The sequence below is a fragment of the Lissotriton helveticus genome, chromosome 11, assembly GCF_964261635.1.
Source record: "Lissotriton helveticus chromosome 11, aLisHel1.1, whole genome shotgun sequence".
NCBI lineage: Eukaryota > Metazoa > Chordata > Amphibia > Caudata > Salamandridae > Lissotriton > Lissotriton helveticus.
The window spans coordinates 450,165,728-450,183,607 of record NC_136072.1 but is presented as its reverse complement, the minus strand read 5'-3'; the positions used below and the strand labels follow the sequence as shown (position 1 = coordinate 450,183,607).

Genomic DNA, 17,880 nt, shown 5'->3' with positions numbered 1-17,880 from the left:
AGCAGAATCAGGTATCACTTTGCGGCTGTCCAGGGTGCTCTTTGTCGGTGATGGTCAATCGACCATTTCCAGGCAATTAAATCTATTTGTGATCGGAATTCCTCTCCAGCCGTCTGTGTAAGATGGATCCCAGGTAGGATTTCCGATCACATTACCTCTCTGTGTCTCACAAAATCCGATCTGACTTCGCTGGCCTGCACCGTGCCAGTTCCCTTCATGGACTTGGGGAAGACAATTCCTTGGGGGATAGAAAAAGGAGAGAGGCCTAGTTTCAATGCCTACGTTCTTGTTTGTGGTAGGCCAGGAACAAATATGTTCCACGGTTCTTGGATCGTCGAAATTAATCAAAACACAATCGCCCTGTGTTGATTTCTTACCATGACCCACCCATGGAGCCCTGCGTGTCATCAGGATTTTACTGGACTGGTACGATGGTAACGGTCGGTTAATATTAAGCCAGTGTTGGACTTTGTTTTTAGGGACCCGCTGTGTTCCTTTGTGGTTCCTGACAACTCCGGGACACCAGTCATCACCACCACAAAGGGACTAGCCTCAGGAGGGAGGTGGACAGCCAGTCTTTCAACTTCGTCTCTGTTTCTCCTTGTTTCATTCCAACTCGGGGCAGGAGCCCTAACACTAACATTCTCCTGGCTTGTCTGGACTGTGGGTTCTTTTGGTTTTGCAGCACTAGATCTCTGCGTTAATATGAGGTTTTTTGACTTTGTGTTTGCTCCTACAATAGGTGTTTTTTTACCTTGGACAAGTTCGGGCTTGTTACTGGGGCTGTAGTTCCCACAGTCTTGACGCTACCATCCTGAGCTTGATTCTTAATAAGAGTGCTCATTTCGACCACTTTATTTTCGATAGAAAGGAGTCTGGCTTCTAGCGGGAGAAAGTATGATTTAAGAATCTCTCCCAGTTTTTCGATGTTATTTAGATCCCCTGGCTCATTACTCGTGAATGCCAGATCTCTTTTATCCAGAATGTCTTTCCTAGGGTTGTTTACCGATTCTGCACGTCGCTTATTCTGGCCTCCCAGAGGGGCTTTCTTCGTATTTGCACTCTGCTTATTTGCTACCTCTGGAGGGGCATTAACCTTTATTAACTTGGTATTCTCCCTTTTTTTTCCATACCGCGCCCTCCCTCCTCCCCCTCTGCCTTCTTATGACCTCTGGGGTGGGAATTAATTCCAAGACGGGGGTCTTTTCCAAATCGGACTCTGTTAAATAGTTTGAAGATAGTTGAGAAGCTGATAAATCAACCACATTAGGAAGGCTATGCCTATCAGCATGTATTTCTGTCCGCTCTTTCCCATCACTTTTCTCGGGAGTTCTAGCAGAAGCCAAGTGGCCCAAGGAGGATCTCTTTGCTAACGCTAAGTCTTGAGACACTCTACTTTCCATCAACGAGATTTCCTGGTCTATGAATTAATTTGCCCTTGTAATAAAGCTGTCTATGGGACCTATTAACTGACCCCCAACTGCCGCTGTTTTACTCCGACTTCCCCGTGTAGACATGGTAAATGATAAAACACCCAGTGAACTCAAAGGATGGATCTTTTGGGGGGCGGAATAAGTCACTAAATAGTTACAAACAATACACAGTACATCAAACTCATATATTATGTAACCAATAAAGTTAGAGAGGTGGCCCGGTCCGGTCTCTAACGGGCTTAAACGGGCCCGCCCTTGGGCCGGGCTTCGTCCGGCGCACGCCCGCGCGCGTCCCGCGACGCGGGAGCAATCAACTGCTAAGTGGGCAGAAGTAGGTGGGCGTGTTCGGCCGGGAAGAGGCCGCAGCTGTGGCTGGATCCGGGCTGCTGGTCCTCGCAGTCCCGGTGAGCCCCTCAGGAATGGCAGCACAAAATCCATACAAGCAAACTGCTTGCGAGCGGCTCCCGCGAAGCGGGGGCCGGCGAGCAGTGAAGAGCAGGAGGCAGGGGGCGTGTCTGGCCGGGAAGAGGCCGCAGCTGTGGCTGGATCTGGGCTGCTGGTCCTCGCAGTCCTGGTGAGCCCCTCATGAATGGCAGCACAAAATCCACACAAGCACACTGCTTGCGAGCGGCTCCCGCGAAGCAGTGAAGAGCAGGAGGCAGGGGGCGTGTCCGGCCGGGAAGAGGCCGCAGCTGTGGCTGGATCCGGGCTGCTGGTTCTGGCAGTCCCGGTGAGCCCCTCACGAATGGCAGCACAAAATCCACACAAGCACACTGCTTGCGAGCAGCTCCCGCAAAGCGGGGGCCGCGAGCAGTGAAGAGCAGGAGGCAGGGGGGCGTGTCCGACCGGGAAGAGGCCGCAGCTGTGGCTGGATCTGGGCTGCTGGTCCTCACAGTCCTGGTGAGCCCCTCACGAATGGCAGCACAAAATCCACACAAGCACACTGCTTGCGAGCGGCACTTTAGTATTGTGTATCTCGAAAGCAACCTGAGATGCATCGTTTGGCAACAAGGTATAAAGGTGTGTTGTGGTGGGCTCCTCTGTAGGTGAGGCACAACTTCTTGAAGATTGTCTGTACCTCGAGCCAGACCAACAAGATTCTGATTGGGTGAAATGGTGAATGAAGGGAGTCCCTGATATAATTCTGCATGCCCAAGCATCTCTGAGCATTCTGCATTTATGAAGACCTATCAGACTGTCGGCCAAGTACTTTGAGTAGTATATTCTGAATAGGGATAAGCCTTGCATTGTGAAGTGGAGGCTGGCATTAGGCATGAATTATTCTCTGATTCTCAGTAGACACAGCTAGTATTGCAACTGTTCACTTTATTTTGAAGGTCTAGAATTAAGTAGCATTCTATAACATCGCAGAGTTTTGGTGTTTGAGACCAGTGCTGGGGATATTCCATTGACTTTCATGGGAGACCTTCTTTCCTGTAGGGAACCAGAAACAAGGAAGTGCCTTCAGTCGGATCTCAGTAGTTTGTGGGTTCTGCTTTAGTAGAATGTCATCCCCTCTTGTTTAGCTTTTGTTCAGGGTACAAACTAATTGCCTTTAAGGGAAAGAGGAGAGGAGTATCCCTTGTGGAAGACCAAATGTTTAGAACCAGCTTAGTTACGTCTTTGACGTCAACCCTTGTGAGCTGACTTAAGATGACGATGAGTAGCTCACGAACAATTTATTTTATTTATTTAACGGAGTTTTATATAGCGCGATGTAATCAGACGCTGCCCAGAGGTCCAAGAGAATGAATAAAGAGGTTTTGTTTTGTCTAAGCTGTGTAGTATCTCACCTACACTTTGTGGGCTAGTAATGTCTGTGCAAGGTCTAACGCCCAACTGGTAATTTCCCACTAGTTTTTTTCCTCTACAAATTTGGAGACGTGCTTGGCTGTACAGCTTCTGATTGTTTTTGCCAGGAAAGAGATGCCTGTTTTTGGTGGTAGGGAGTAAGAGGTCTACTGAGAATGGGTGTAACATGTCCAGTCTTTGGACCATATAGGAGCTTTTTTTGTAAAGATAAGTCAAGGACTTTGAATTATTAGGGACCTAGCCCTTGGAAGACAATCCTATGTGCTGATATTGGGTCTGCTTTTAACCTAGAGGGTTTTAGAGCTGGTGCCGGTTGTTGTTGGACAACGAGGGAAGGGTGGTTTAATTCTTCCCATTTAGGGGTGGATTTGTTCAAGCATATGTGTGGCATATTCACAATGTGATTTAGCACATTTTTCTACAAGGAAGCTGGTAAATTACTGACATTTTATCTGAGTGGGTGTTAGAAATGGGGGTCTCTAGTAGGCAAGGGTTTGCACCTTTGTCCAAATAGGACACTTCTTCCTAGTCAGGATAAGGGAGTTACACTCCTAAAATAACCCCTTCTCACCCCTTGGTAGCTTGGCACGAGCAGTCAGGCTTATGTTAGAGGCAGTGTGTAAAGCATTTGCACATAACCAACAGTAATACAGTGTAAGCACTACAAAAGGATACCACACCTGTTTAGAAAAATATCCAATATTTGTATATACTTAAGACAAGACCAAAAACGATAAAATAGTTCCTTGATGTCGATAGCTCCGTCCGGGGGCGGGTTTCATGTATTTGACTGCATCATTGTGCACTTGAATTTTAAATCTTAGGGCAACGCTGCGTCTCCTAAATGTAAAAATGACCCCTTTGTGGTACAATTCAGGATTTAGCACCCAGAGATAAATAAGCATCCAGCATCAAGGCAGTTTCGAGGTGCTCATGGCTGCGAAGGGATAACAGATATTATTTCCATTCAAATGTGGTCAATAATTGTCCACTGTCCTACTGTTGAGGCCACAGTGGCACGGTGGGTACTGCATAGCGTGTCATACTTTCCTTTTTAAAATTAATTTGTACATTCTTTTTTCTAAAAACAGGGATCCAAAGTAGAGGAAGAATGGGGCATGTGGACCGAGCAGCTGAAGCTGCTGAGCGCGCTGCATTGGGCTCTTACATTTCTTTTTTTAGGTAAGTGATCTACTGTCCAATTGACTTATTTTATTATCAGACATCAATCAATATCTCTATAAATATCTCTAACATATATTCCTTTTTATTTTTGGGCACTTTTTTTTGCTGCACATTGATTGTCTTGTTCCTTTAGTTTAGTGACTGTTATTTTACAATCAAAGTTCCTCTATGGAAACCTTTGAATTCGTTCCAGATCCATTTAATCAGACATGTCCTTGGCTTGCACAGGTCAGAAAAGCAGGCTTATGACCTCTGTCTGTGAAGATCAAGCGGAAAGGCTGATTCTCAGAGCAGCGCTAGCCAAACACGTCTAATTTAATGAATTTGGAACAAATCCTTATTTAAGATGAATCATTGTTAGATATTGAAGAATACTGCAGAAGAAATTTGATTTATGCACACAATAGGCGAACTCCCTCAGCACAAGTTGGCTCAGAAGACTGGAAGTCTATAACCAGATGGGATTTTTCTGTGTGGATGTCATAGAGATCTATATGTTGTAAAAATCACAAATTTGGAAAACGTTTATGATATTGTCAAATGTTTGATGTCTGATTCTTTTGATGAATTATGATGACCTATCATTCTATAATAAATTTTGTTGTCAGTGATACAGTTTATGGTTAAATATATCTTGTCTTCTCCACTCAGTTTTGGAATCTTTTGTTGTTGAAAATATACAATCCCTAGAGGGCAAGTAGCGCTGGGCAATTTTCTTTTTTTCCCGGACTTGTATTAAAAAAAAAAATGTGTTCAAATCTTCCAAGTGTCTTGTTACTTATGTATTACCCAATGATATACATGTATTTCCCAGTGATGGTCTCCACTGGGTAGGTAGTTAGTTAGGACAGCAGTTCAATAGGGAACGCTTTTTTTGTGTTGCTAATAACTTTGGCTCTGTTTGACAAATCTCCATGAAAATTTCCAAAAAAGGGCTACTTTTTGACTAGTTTGTGCACTTAAAAGTTTCGAGGTGATTTGTCAAGCCGGGGCCGGGAAAAATGGGGCCCCCAAAACACAAAATCCCCATGTACTTTCCATACTTCTTTATGAAGCGCTACCGCAAAAACTGCGTAACAGAATTACACAAAATTTGGCAGGAAGCTAGATCGTAGTCTATAAATTGTGCTTTTTGTGATTCGATGTAAATCAGTTCAGTAGTTTTTGAGAATTTAAGGTTCAAAAACATTTATATATTTGGAGGGTTGGCTATGAGGGACTCTCGCGAGAGTCCCTCAAATCCAATTTTAAAAAAACGGGTGTTCTGATTAGCCCAGGGAGGTTGTTTCCCTTTGGTGATCTCGCTCCCTTGGGAGTCAGTCTCCTGCAGGAGCGAGCTTTCTGATTGATTGCCAGCAACTTGAATAAAAGGTTGTTGACCGCAATTACAGCACTCAGGTACTTAGTCCCCTATACTGAACTTAAAAAAAATAAAACATATAAGGGGGCAGGGTAGGTAAACCTTTCCCCTTAGGCCCCATGGGGGAGATACAGAAGGACCCCTCCTGAAGCCAAAATGTAAAAACAATTAGATATTTTGGCAACGAGCCATGGGAGTACCGAGGGGTCAGGGCAAAAAAAATAAAAAATGACGGCCTGGGGCTGCCTTGTTTAATTAATGGTTGGATGGCATAACCCCCCTCCTAGGGGGTGGGGGGCATTTTTGGCCCCAAGGACCCCATCTCCAGGGCCCACTTTAATAAATATGGGGAGGGGTCACACAGCCCCCCTTCCAGAGCTGTATTCAGCACCAGGTACCCCATACCCCTGGGCCCAATATATTTTTAAGGAGTCAGTGACCCCCTTTAAAAGGCCTTGGGGACCCCGTCTGCCAGGGCAATCACTTTTTGAAAAAGATAGAGGGGCTACATAACCACCTTCCCTGAGCCTTAAATGGCCCTGGGTCCTCCATCCCCTGGGACCGGCTCACACTCTGTGTCCCAGGAAGTCCATTCCCAGGGCGTAATAGAGTTAGACTTGGCATCCTTGGCATGGTTTCCCCTGACTTTTTTGTCTCTACCTCCTGTATTTTTAATGCTGTGCTGGATTTTGTTTTTGCTGGCTTAGATGCCTTGGGCAATTTGCTACTGCTGATCAGTGTCAAAGTGCAAGTGCTCCCTGTCTAAATTATTATTATAATTGGTTCTCCCTGATTGCCATATTTGATTTACTAGTCAGTCCGAAGTAGAGTGCACTGAGTGTGCCAGGGCTGGTAAATCAAATACTACTAGTGGGCCTGCAGCACTGATTGTGCCACCCACATGAGCAGTCCTGAAACGGTAACTCAGACTTGCCACTGCGGTGTCTGTACGCAGTTGTTAACTGCCATGTCGACTTGGCAAGTGCACCCACTTGCCAGGCCCTAACCTTCCAGTTTCTTACATGTTATCCCCCCCCCTCCTAAGGTAGGCCCTAGTTACCCCTGTGGGCAGGGTGCGGTGTATGTGAAAGGTAGAACATGTCCTGATGTGTGTGGCATGTCCTGGTAGTGAAATACTGCCAATTTCGTTTTTCACAATTGTGTAAAGCTATCTGTCCCCATAGGAGAGCATGGGAGTTAATTTATAACATCTTATCAATATAACTTACCATTGGGACCAGATAGGAAAATAAAGTTTAGTATGCCTGAACTTAGAATCTAAAGATGCATCTTTTAGAAAAGGTGATTTTTACATTCTGAGTTTGAAAATACCACTTTTCGTCCTGTGTGCCTCTGCCTGTTTGTGGATTGACTGTCTGGCTTTTGAAGTGACAGGGGCTGGGCAAGTGCAGTGGCTCCAGGAGTCTTGCTGAGTCTGCATTAGGTTGAATAGGCCTGATCAACATTTGGAGTGGTGATAGCACCTGTACCTGAATAGGGCTGTGCCTGCCTTCCACAATGCTGGCTCCGCCCCCGTGGTGTGTCTGGGACCAAAGCCCATACTAACAAAGGATGTTGTTGTGCACTGGCAGAGTGCCCCCAGAACTGGTTTGAACTGGACTCAGAGCCCTTGCACAAAGAGAACAAAGACAATTTGGAGTAAAAGTATCAGACCCAAAACCCCAGACTTTACACTACTTCTGGAATCAAGAAGAACCTTTGCCAAGGAGAAGAGCTGGAGAAACTGAGGAGAAGTACTGCCCTTGCTGTGTATCTGTGGTTGGCCTGTAGTTGCTGTTTCTGCCAAGGAAAGGAGAAGGACTTTGCTGTGTGCTGTGTCCCCTGCTTGAGGAAAGTCTCCAAGGGCTTGAGTAGAACTTGCCTCCTGTTTTGAAGTTTTAGGAACACAAAGACTTCACCCCAGCTCCCCAGATATTCCTAGCTGACAGTGCTGACCTGCCATGAGTGCCTGTGACTGTGCGGGGCTTCTGGAGGTTATTTCTGCTGCTGGGAGCTGGAAAGCAACACAACAACAAGAAAATCGACGCATCACTCTTCTTGCGACAGTTTCCCGACGCAATGCCGTGGTGCGAGAGGAATCTCCACGCATTGCTGTGCTGCTGCTGAATCTGATGCCGCTCCTGTCGCCGCTGCAAGAATCGACACATCAAGGGATCGCAGCTGAATCAATCAATCAATCAATCATAGCATTGGTATCGCGCGCTACTCACCCGGAAGGGTCTCAAGGCGCTTGGGGGAGGGACCGCTCCTGCTCGAACAGCCAGGTCTTGAGTTGTTTCCTGAAGACAAGATGGTCCTGTGTCAGCCGGAGGTGGATGGGGAGGGAGTTCCATGTCTTGGCTGCCAGGTAGGAGAAGGATCTTCCTTCGGCGGTGGCTCTTCGGATGCGTGGTACGGCGGCGAGGACGAGGCTTGTAGAACGTAGCTGGCGGGTGGGTGTGTAGAAGGTCAGGCGGTCGTTGAGGTACTTGGGGCCCAGGTCGTGGAGAGACTTGTGTGCGTGGGTAAGGAGCCTGAACGTGATCCTTTTGCTGACAGGGAGCCAGTGCAGGTCCCTCAGGTGGCCGAAGATGTGGCTGCGTCGGGGGATGTCCAAGATGAGTCGGGCGGAGGCGTTCTGTATGCGCTGGAGTCTTTTCTGTAGTTTGGCTGTGGTTCCCGCGTAGAGGGTGTTCCCGTAGTCCAGACGGCTGGTGACGAGTGCCTGGGTGACCGTCTTCCTGGTTTCGGTCGGGATCCAGCGGAAGATTTTTCGGAGCATACGCAGGGTGTTGAAGCACGATGAGGAGACGGCTTTGACTTGTCTGGTCATCGAGAGGGAAGAGTCCAGGATGAAGCCCAGGTTGCGTGCGTGGTCTGTTGGCTTGGGAGCGGTGCCCAGGGCGGGAGGCCACCAGGAGTCGTCCCAGGCGGAGGGCGATGGTCCCAGGATGAAGACTTCCGTCTTGTCTGAGTTCAGTTTCAGGCGGCTGTTCTTCATCCACTCGGCGACGTCTTTCATCCCTTTGTGTAGGCTCATTCTGGCGGTGGCGGGGTCTCTGGTGAGGGAGAGGATCAGTTGGGTGTCGTCGGCGTAGGAGATGATGTTGAGGTTGTGTTGGCGTGCGATGGCTGCAAGAGGTCTCATGTAGACGTTGAAGAGGGTTGGGCTGAGCGATGATCCTTGTGGTACGCCGCAGATGACTTTGGTGGCCTCGGATCGGAACGGGGGGAGGCGGACTCTTTGTGTTCTTCCGGCGAGGAACGAGATGATCCACTCCAGTGCCTTTTCTTGGATACCGATGTTGCTGAGGCGTTGCACTAGGGTGCGGTGGCAGACGGTGTCGAACGCTGCAGAGAGGTCCAGGAGGATGAGGGCCGCTGTTTCCCCGTTGTCGAGCAGGGCTCGGATGTCGTCGGTGGCTGCGATGAGGGCGGTCTCGGTGCTGTGGTTGGCTCGGAAACCGGACTGCGAGGGGTTGAGGGATCCGTTCGTCTCGAGGAAGGCTGCAAGCTGTCTGTTGACGGTCTTCTCGATGACTTTGGCAGGAAAAGGGAGGAGCGAGATGGGGCGGAAGTTATTGAGGTCGGTGGGGTCCGCTGTTGGTTTCTTCAGTAAGGCGCTGAGCTCGGCATGCTTCCAGCTCTCCGGGAAGGTGGCGGTGTTGAAGGATGAGTTGATGACGTCCCGGAGTTGGGGTGCGATGATGGAGTCGGCCTTGTTGAAGACGTGGTGGGGGCAGGGGTCGGTTGGGGATCCGGAGTGGATGGTGTTCATCGTGCGGGCTGAAGAAATTGCCGCAGCTCCGCTTGACGCCACCGCATAGTTCACCAACGCATCCCGGATTTCCATGATCGTCCCTTGGTGGCAAGTTTTCCCCGACGCATCACCCGCGGATTGAAGTCGTCTCAGAATCGACGCATCGCTTCCCCCTACAGACTGGACCTGACACACCATTTCCCTGTGCCCAGCGGAACTGTCGCATCGTATCCACGAAGGTCTGAGGAATCGATGCATATCTTTGTTTTTCAAAGCTTCCCATCGCTGCGGCTGTTTAGCTTGGTGAATTTTGTCGCAACAACAGGTACTTTGCAAGAAACCACAAATCCATAGTTTTCTATGGGCTCAGTTGCTAAAACCTTTTGAAAGTCATTTTTCTTATTACTTGTATGTTGGAATTTTGTCGTTTTGGTCTTGTTAAGCTTAGATAAAGATACTTTATTTTTCTAAACTGGTGTGGTGTCAATTCGTGGTGTTATCACTGTATTACTGTGTGTTCTGAGTACAAATACTTTACACATTGCCTTTGGGATAAGCCTGTCTGCTCGTGCCAAGCTACCAAGGGGCTGAGCAGGGGTTATCTAAAGTGTGTATTCCCCTTACCCTGACTAGAAGCAAGGGTCTCTATTTAGACGAAGTTACCTACCTCTGCTAATGAGAGACCCCCATTTCTAACATTGGTGATCAGCGATTTGAACTTGTATTTGTACTTGACCCACAGTGATTGGTGTACATCAGTAGTTTAGTGCAGACCACTACACAACCACATACTGTGTTTTATTTTGGTTCTATTTTTGTTCTGAGCCTTGATTTATCCAAGCATCATGTCTCGGAATAGTAAAGCAGCAAGTGAGGTTGCAGATTTGGAGTTTGACTTTGAATTGTTAAGCAGTTACAGAGTAGAGCAACTCAGGCAATTCTGCAAAAACTTTGGTTGTCCCATAAAAAGCCACTTTAGGAAAAAGGAGCTACGGAAGGCCTTAGGGGCCTGGTGGGAACCAGATAAGCCGGGAAGACAGATGATGCAGAAGTGGATGGGCGTACCCCAGAGAATGGCTTCAGATCACAAGATCTGCTTGGTGGGAGAGCAGCCTCTAGGGCTGGCAGCAGTCATTCTTCTAGAAATTGGGTGCCATAAGAAATAGAGGAAAGGCGCAGGGCCAGAGATCATGAGTTAGAGGTCATGAGACTAAAGGCAGAGGAGCTTAAGAATGCTCTTGCTTTAGAAGAGATAAGGTTGATCTTGGCCCATGAGTTAAGCATGAGGGAACTGGACATTAAAACTAAGCAGGTAGAGTCCAGTACAAATGGTGGCAGCGCACAGCCTGTGAAAGGCTAAAAGGTTTACATACCCAAGGATGTGGTACAGAATTTCCAGAAGGGGGAGATGTGTATGCTTGGTTTGCAGCATATGAAGTTGCATTGCATATGCATAAGGTCCCTGAGAAGCATTGGGGGGGCGGGCCTGTACAAACACTTTGAGGCCACGGGGAGAGATGCCCTGACACCCCTGGAGGAGGTGGGTACCTATCCCAAGATGAAGGAGGCTTTATGCCTCAGGTATGGGCTCATACCTGAGCAGTACAGGGAAAGGTTTAGGACCTTTAAAAAGTTTGAATCTCATACTTGGGTTGAATGTGTGAATATGTGTAACCGTGCAATAGATGGTTGGATAAAGGGCAGCAAAGTAGCCGATTACCAGAGGGTGTACAACTTGATTGGTTGGAAGCACTTGAGTAGTTTCTGTGTTTGTTCCAGAGCTGCACCAGCATCTATTGGATAGTAAGCTCTCTGATCCCAGGGAGCTTGCTAAGGAGGTGGACCTCTGGACTAGCATCAGGGTCCACAAGGGGATTGTGGGAAACCCAGCCAAAGGTGGGCAGGATCCCCAGCAGAACAATGGGGGGGACAAGGGTAACCAAAGGGAGTTTTCTAAAGGGCCCCAAAACAGTTCCCAGGGTAAGGGTCCCCAGCCCCCCAGTTCTAAGAAGCCATGGCCCCTTAAGGAAAGGCAAGACAACCAGGGTCCCGGCAGGTATTATCAATGTGGTCAGGAGGGACACATTGCGAAGGATCCCAGGTGCCCCAAAGCACCACCAGCACCCACTGGTGCACCGTCACCAGGGTTAGTTAGTGTAGTGCTGGGGAAGAGTGGGTTCCTAGTGAGGGAGGGGAGCCAGCTGTGATGACCCTAGCCTCGTTAGGAGACAGAGAGAAGGTCCTAGGAATCCAGCTTGCCAGATAACACTAAAAAGTACCTGCAGTGGGTGACCATCAATGGGAGGTTGGAGGCTCTGAGAGACACAAGAGCCAGTGTGACATCTGTCAGGTGTCAATGGGTGTCTGAAGAGCAGGTCATCCGCAATGTACTTCACCCTGTAGTTGCTGCAGACAACTCTGAGCACCTGTGTAAGGTGGTTCAGGTTCCCTTTGAGTGGGGAGGGGTCTCAAGTTCCTTGAAAGTCGTTGTAAGTCTGTCCATGCCTGTTGACTGTCTGCTTGGCCTGTAGTGCTCAACGTGGGAGGAGGTGGAGCGCCAGGCTTATTTACAGATGTTGGGACTGCCTGAGTGGGCCTGTGTGACCACTTGGTCAATGGCAGCCAGTAAGGGTGATCAAGAGGACCTGGAGCCTGAAAGAGTGGCCAGGTGCCTGCCGAAAGAGGAAGGGCAGGGGACGTGCGAAACCAGCCCCCGAAGTTCCCACGGTCCAGGAGGAGGCAGAACCTGAGGGAGATGCCCTGGAACCTACAGGGGAACAAGTGGCCAAACTTGGAGATCTGCCTGAACTGACCCTTCGGCAGCAGAAAGGGGGTCCCTACAGGGAGGATTTCTGCAAGGCACAGATGGAATGCCCTATTCTGGTTGGTATACGGCAGCAGGCTGCAGACCAGGCAGCAGGTGGTCCGATCACATTTGATTTATTCGGAAAATGGTCTTCTTTACAGTGAGCCTAAGATTGCTGAGCCCGGGGCAGCCCGTGTGCTGGTGGTACCCGCGTGCTACAGGACATTCCTACTGGGTCTGGCTCATGACGTACCTTTGGAAGGACATTTGGTATGCGACAGTCAATCGTGCATGCTTCGTTTCATCAGAGGTGCAGAAAAAATAGAGAGATGGGCGTTTTCATTAAAAGGATTTATTGAACAGTCTTCTTTCTTATGCAAGTAAAGTGAACTGCTACAATCGTAATGCAGGCTGCAAAGTATAATGCGTACAGCGAGAAGAGTATTATAAAATAATACTGTAAAAGCATTGTATGGTTTCTAAACCATAGATAAATAGATACATAAGTAACGAAGGCTAAAAGTACTCAACTGGTGCTTCTAAATTACGCCTATCCCAATGTACCTAACCTAAGTCTTAGTACTAGGGAAGAAGTAAGTGTGGTGTAACATAGTTTTAGTTTCTTTGCCAAGAATCTATCCAAGATGTCTCTTAGAGTCTAATCAGCTCCATACCGTAGTTTAGAATGAAGGAGGTCTGGTATCTCTGTCTCGGGACTCGATTTTCCAACACCCCGCGAGGGGAGCTTGAAAACACTGGAGCTGGATTCTCAGCGAGAGAAAGGACAGCTTCTCGATCAGTGCGTCAGCTGGAGGGTTGTCTTCCTTCGGCACTAGCTGTAGCGAGCTGTGTCGGTCAAGTAGATAGTCGAACTGCTCTGAACCACAATGTCTTGCTAGAGCAAGTGAAGGCATATTTATACCTTGAAGGTGCCTAGTTTGACGTAAAGTCGGGCATAATAACGTCAGTAAAGAACCCCAAGGGAATGATAGTTCTTTGTAAACTCCATGAGTTCTTGGACAAATCAATATTCAAGCACGGGGAGGTCCCTGACTGCTTAAACTGATTTTCCAAGAAATCGTTGTGACCTTTTGGTACGGGTGGAAGTAGCCTTGCCTGTATTTGGACTGCATGGGCTATGTCTGAATATGGGTATGATTTCTATGCCTATATTAGGGCAATGTTAATTGTACCTATATTAGGGCATAAATCGGGAAAGTTTGCTCGGATCCTAAAATGCCATACAACAAACCCTTTCCTGTGGTGAGCATCCCTTTCGAGCGGGTGGGCTTCAACATTATGGGGCCCCTGGAACCCAAGAAAGCCTTAGGCAACAAGTTTATCTTGGTCTTGGTGGACCATGCCACCCGGTACCCCGAAGCTGTCCCTCCCAGGACAATTATGGCTCCTGTGGTGAGCCGTGCATGTATAGGGATTTTCACCCATGTGGGGTTCCCCAGAGAGGTAGGGTCTGACCGTGGTACAAACTTCATTTCCAGGTATATGAAGTCACTGTGGGAGGAGTTTGGTGTAATGTATAAATTCACCACTCCTTACCATCCCCAAGGGATTGGGTTGGTTGAGAGATTCAGCCGAACCCTGAAAGGCATGATAAAGGGTCTTGTAGAACCCATGAGATGTAAGTGGGACGTCTTTTTACCATGCCTGTTGTTTGCCTACAGGGAGGTCCCCCAGAAATCCTTAGGGTTCATTCCCTTTGAATTGCTGTATGGGCACCCTGTGAGAGGACCTCTGAGTCTGGTGAAGGAGGGCTGGGAGAAAACTCCTGGTAAAACCCCATAAGATGTGTTTAGCCAGTCAGTCAATCAGCTTTATTTCAACAATAAAATATCATAAAAGCATTACATAAAACAACAATTAAAACCATGTTAGTTAAAATGTGTTTAGCTACATGCTGGCTTTCAGAAACCAGACTCAACGCTTCAGGAAACTTGCTCAGGCGAACCTGGAAGCCAGCCAGGAGGAGATGAAACGATGGTATGACCAGAATACCACTCTGCTTGAGTTTCAACCTGGCCAAAAAGTGTGGGTGATGGCACCAGTGGAGCCTTGTGCGCTCCAAGACAGGCGGACTGGCCCATTCAAGGTGGTGGAGCGCAAGAGCGATGTAACCTACCTGGTTAACTGGCAGACTCCTAGGAACCCTTTGAGGGTCCTGCACGTGAGCTGCCTCAAACCTAACTTTGAGAGTTCTGAAGTTACAATACTCCTGGCTACAGACGATGGAATGAATTAGGAGAGCGAGCCTCTTCCTGACCTCCTGTCAGCCAAGGAACATGATGAGTCAGTGGATGGAGGGAGCGTCTCTCCCACCCTGACCCCAGAGCAGCAGAGGGACTGTCGCCAGGTGCTGGGACAGTTTGCCTCCCTGTTCTTCCTGACTCCAGGAGTCACCAATTGGTGCGTCCATGATATGGACACTGGGGATAGTTTAACTGTGGAGCATAACATGTACAGGGTAACTGACAGGGTCAGGGCCAGCATTAAGGAAGAAGTTTCCAAAATGTTGGCGTTAGGGGCGATTAAGCCCTCCAGCAGCCCTGGGCTAGCCCAGTGGTCTTTGTTCCAAAAGCTGCTGCACCCGGTGCCACTCCTGAACTCCGGTTCTGCGTGGACTACCGTGGGCTCAATGCCGTCACCAGGACTGACGTGCACCCCATCCCCAGAGCTAATGAGCTTGTTCATGGGCTCGGAGATCCCTGGTACCTTAGCACGTTTGATCTAACATCTGGGTACTGGCAGATTGCCTTGACTGATGGGACAAGATAGAGGTCTGCTTTTTCAAAACCAGAGGGGCACTACCAGTTCTGTGTTATGCCCTTTGGGTTGAAAAACGCCCCAGCCAACTTCCAGAGAGTGGTCAACCAGGTATTGCCCGGGCTGGAGGAATTCAGTGCTGCTTACCTGGATGCCATTGCTGTTATCAGCTCCAGCTGGGAGGAACACTTGCAACACCTCTCTGAAGTGTTGAAGGCTCTGCAGAAGGCAGGCCTCACTATCAAGGCCAGCAAGTGCCAGATAGGGCAGGGTTCTGCGGTGTACATGGGCACCAGGTAGGAAGCGGCCAGGTTTCGCCCCTACAACCTAAGATCAACACCATTCTGGCTTGGGAGTCCCCCAAGACCCAGACAGAGGTGAGACCCTTCCTAGGACTGTCTGCTCGTGCCAAGCTACCAAGGGGTTGAGTCAGGGTTATCTAAAGTGTGTATTCCCCTTACCCTGACTAGAAGCAAGGGTCCCTGATTGGACAAAGGTACCTACCTCTGCCAACCAGAGACCCCCATTTCTAACAAGTAGTTTGCCTGCTCGCACCGGTGTGGGCAAGGAAACTTGTGTTTGTTCCCATTCGGTGGATTTTTTTTTTAATAGCTCGCAAAATGGGAGTAAACACAATGAGCCTTATTATGATGAGCAGTCAAATGGCTTTCTGGCCGACATCAGAGGTTTCCGTCTGACCATCCCTCCCTTCCTATTCCATTCGTCTTACATCAGCTCATGACCCAGAAGTCCCGCCTCCTGAGCTATCCCCCCTGTCTCCACAGGTCCAGCCTCCACCTTCTCTTTTTACCCAATGCTTGTCTTTTCTGATCTTGTCACACTCTTATCCTCTGCTGATTTAGATTGTATGAGTCAATTTCCCCACCCACTGTCAACTTGCAGTCCTTTGTATCGGGTTCCTTATAGAAACGGGGAAGAAAGTATCTCACTCTTAATAAGTAGGTCCTAATATGAATAGCATCTAATACTATTGTGTTTGAAATATTTCATGATCTTTGAATCGGGATAGCATATCTTTGATTTTTAAATCACCAGGTTTGGCTTAGGTCTAATTGATGAACTACTGGCAAACCAGTTAGAGTCCACTTGGTGGAAGTCCTTGATAATGAACATTGTTAAAGAGACACCTACAAATAGTATCTTTTGTATTGACACCTCTGCTATTTTTCTGGATCAAATCTGACGCCTGGGGGTAATTCTAAGGTGAGGAATACATCAATAATTAGTCATTTTAGACAGGAAAGGCCAAGATTGTATGTTGTGAAAATATTTTCTGTTGAAAAACAAATCTCATCAATTTCAGTATTGAAAAGGATGAAAACAATTTTGATGTTTTACTAAGAACTGTGCTATTTGTCCACAATTAGAAAATATAAAACTCACATATTTAAAAATTAAATAATAGTACAACTGTTGTTTATGTGATAACCACTCTGCTTAAAAGAGTATTTTTGTATCTAAAGCACCATCCTGTGTTTTGCTGATGACCTGCCTCTTGTTCACGCCTCTTTGGTCGCTGCCAGTTGTGTACTGCTTGTGGTGGATCACAGATTGGAAAACACCTGAGAGAGGTACGATCTAGTGATGAGATTTACTGCACCTTTATTTGCAACCCTTCTTTTGTTATGCATGCAAAAAAATTTTGGGGGTGGATTTACAATATTAACATGATGATGGCTTAAAGCAATCTGTTTTGTGTGGAAATGTATATCAAGTCCAAATATAGAATTATCTTCCGATATGTAAATGTACAGGAATTTATATAGCGCAAATCACCAAGCGGTTGCTTAGGGAACCCGTCCTGGTATTCCCCTGTGAGATAAACCCGGCAGGGTATCCGCAAGGTGAAAGCCAGGCATCCCGCCGCGAGGGGCCGTTGTGGAGATTAAGCAAGCTATTGCCCAGAGTCGCAGAATGTGAACCCGTAAATCGAGTAGGCACCGGAGGGAGAATTGTCAAGTCCATGGACATTTTAGGACTCAAGACCCCGCCGAGCCGGGAATTGAACCCCGGTCCTGGGCTGACTTCTGCTTCCAGGTCTGCCTCCTCTAACCAGTGAACCACACTTCTCCACTATGTAGACTCTCCGATGCAAATCAGTAATCACATTCCTTTTGAAACATATTACTTTTGTCTAATTTCAAGGTTCTAGAAACGAATTCAGTTTCGAATGTGCATAGGATGCCTGAGCACTCTTCTGTATCCGGTACCCTGAAAATGAGGTTTCAAGCTTTAATACTTGTGTTGCTAACGTACCTATTTCTACAATTCTGGTTCATAAGTACAGGTTCTCGTTTTCAATTAGCCATCTTTAGCTCTACGTTCAGGGCTAAATTCTTATTACTGTGTAAACAGGAGTTTGCACACCATTGGAATTATGAGTTGAGCAATGGTGGCTGTTGCGGAACATAAGTGGTGGGGCAGCACAAGAGAATTAAAAAAACATGAATTTCCTGCCAGCCGCCACTTCCATCCTCTTCTGTTCTTGTCAACTCCTAGCAGCATGCAAGCTGCCAGACTCCCCTAAGCCAGTAGTATTACCAGCATGACAGCAGTGTCGTGATTGGTTTGAGGGTCCTGGTTTGCAGCTCAGACAGTGCCTGGCAGCCTGGGACCTGTGCAACACAGCCGGTTGGAGAAATGCTAAGTGTGCATGTCGGTTTAGCTGTCGTAAGATGGCCAGCCAAACTATCATGCACACTTATGGTGCTCATCACTCCTCCTC

General features: G+C 47.8%; 1 protein-coding gene across 3 annotated transcripts in view; it reads left to right on the top strand.

The window, feature by feature from the left end:
• The window catches only part of LOC144791304 (diacylglycerol O-acyltransferase 2-like), a 310,035-nt gene that overhangs the window by 120,992 nt on the left and 171,163 nt on the right, over positions 1-17,880 (top strand). For all 3 annotated transcript variants that reach the window (XM_078665970.1, XM_078665972.1, XM_078665971.1), the window contains exons 3-4: positions 4,337-4,427; positions 16,619-16,726. In XM_078665970.1, coding sequence (XP_078522096.1) covers positions 4,337-4,427; positions 16,619-16,726 — 199 coding nt within the window. The remainder of the gene's footprint in view (positions 1-4,336; positions 4,428-16,618; positions 16,727-17,880) is intronic.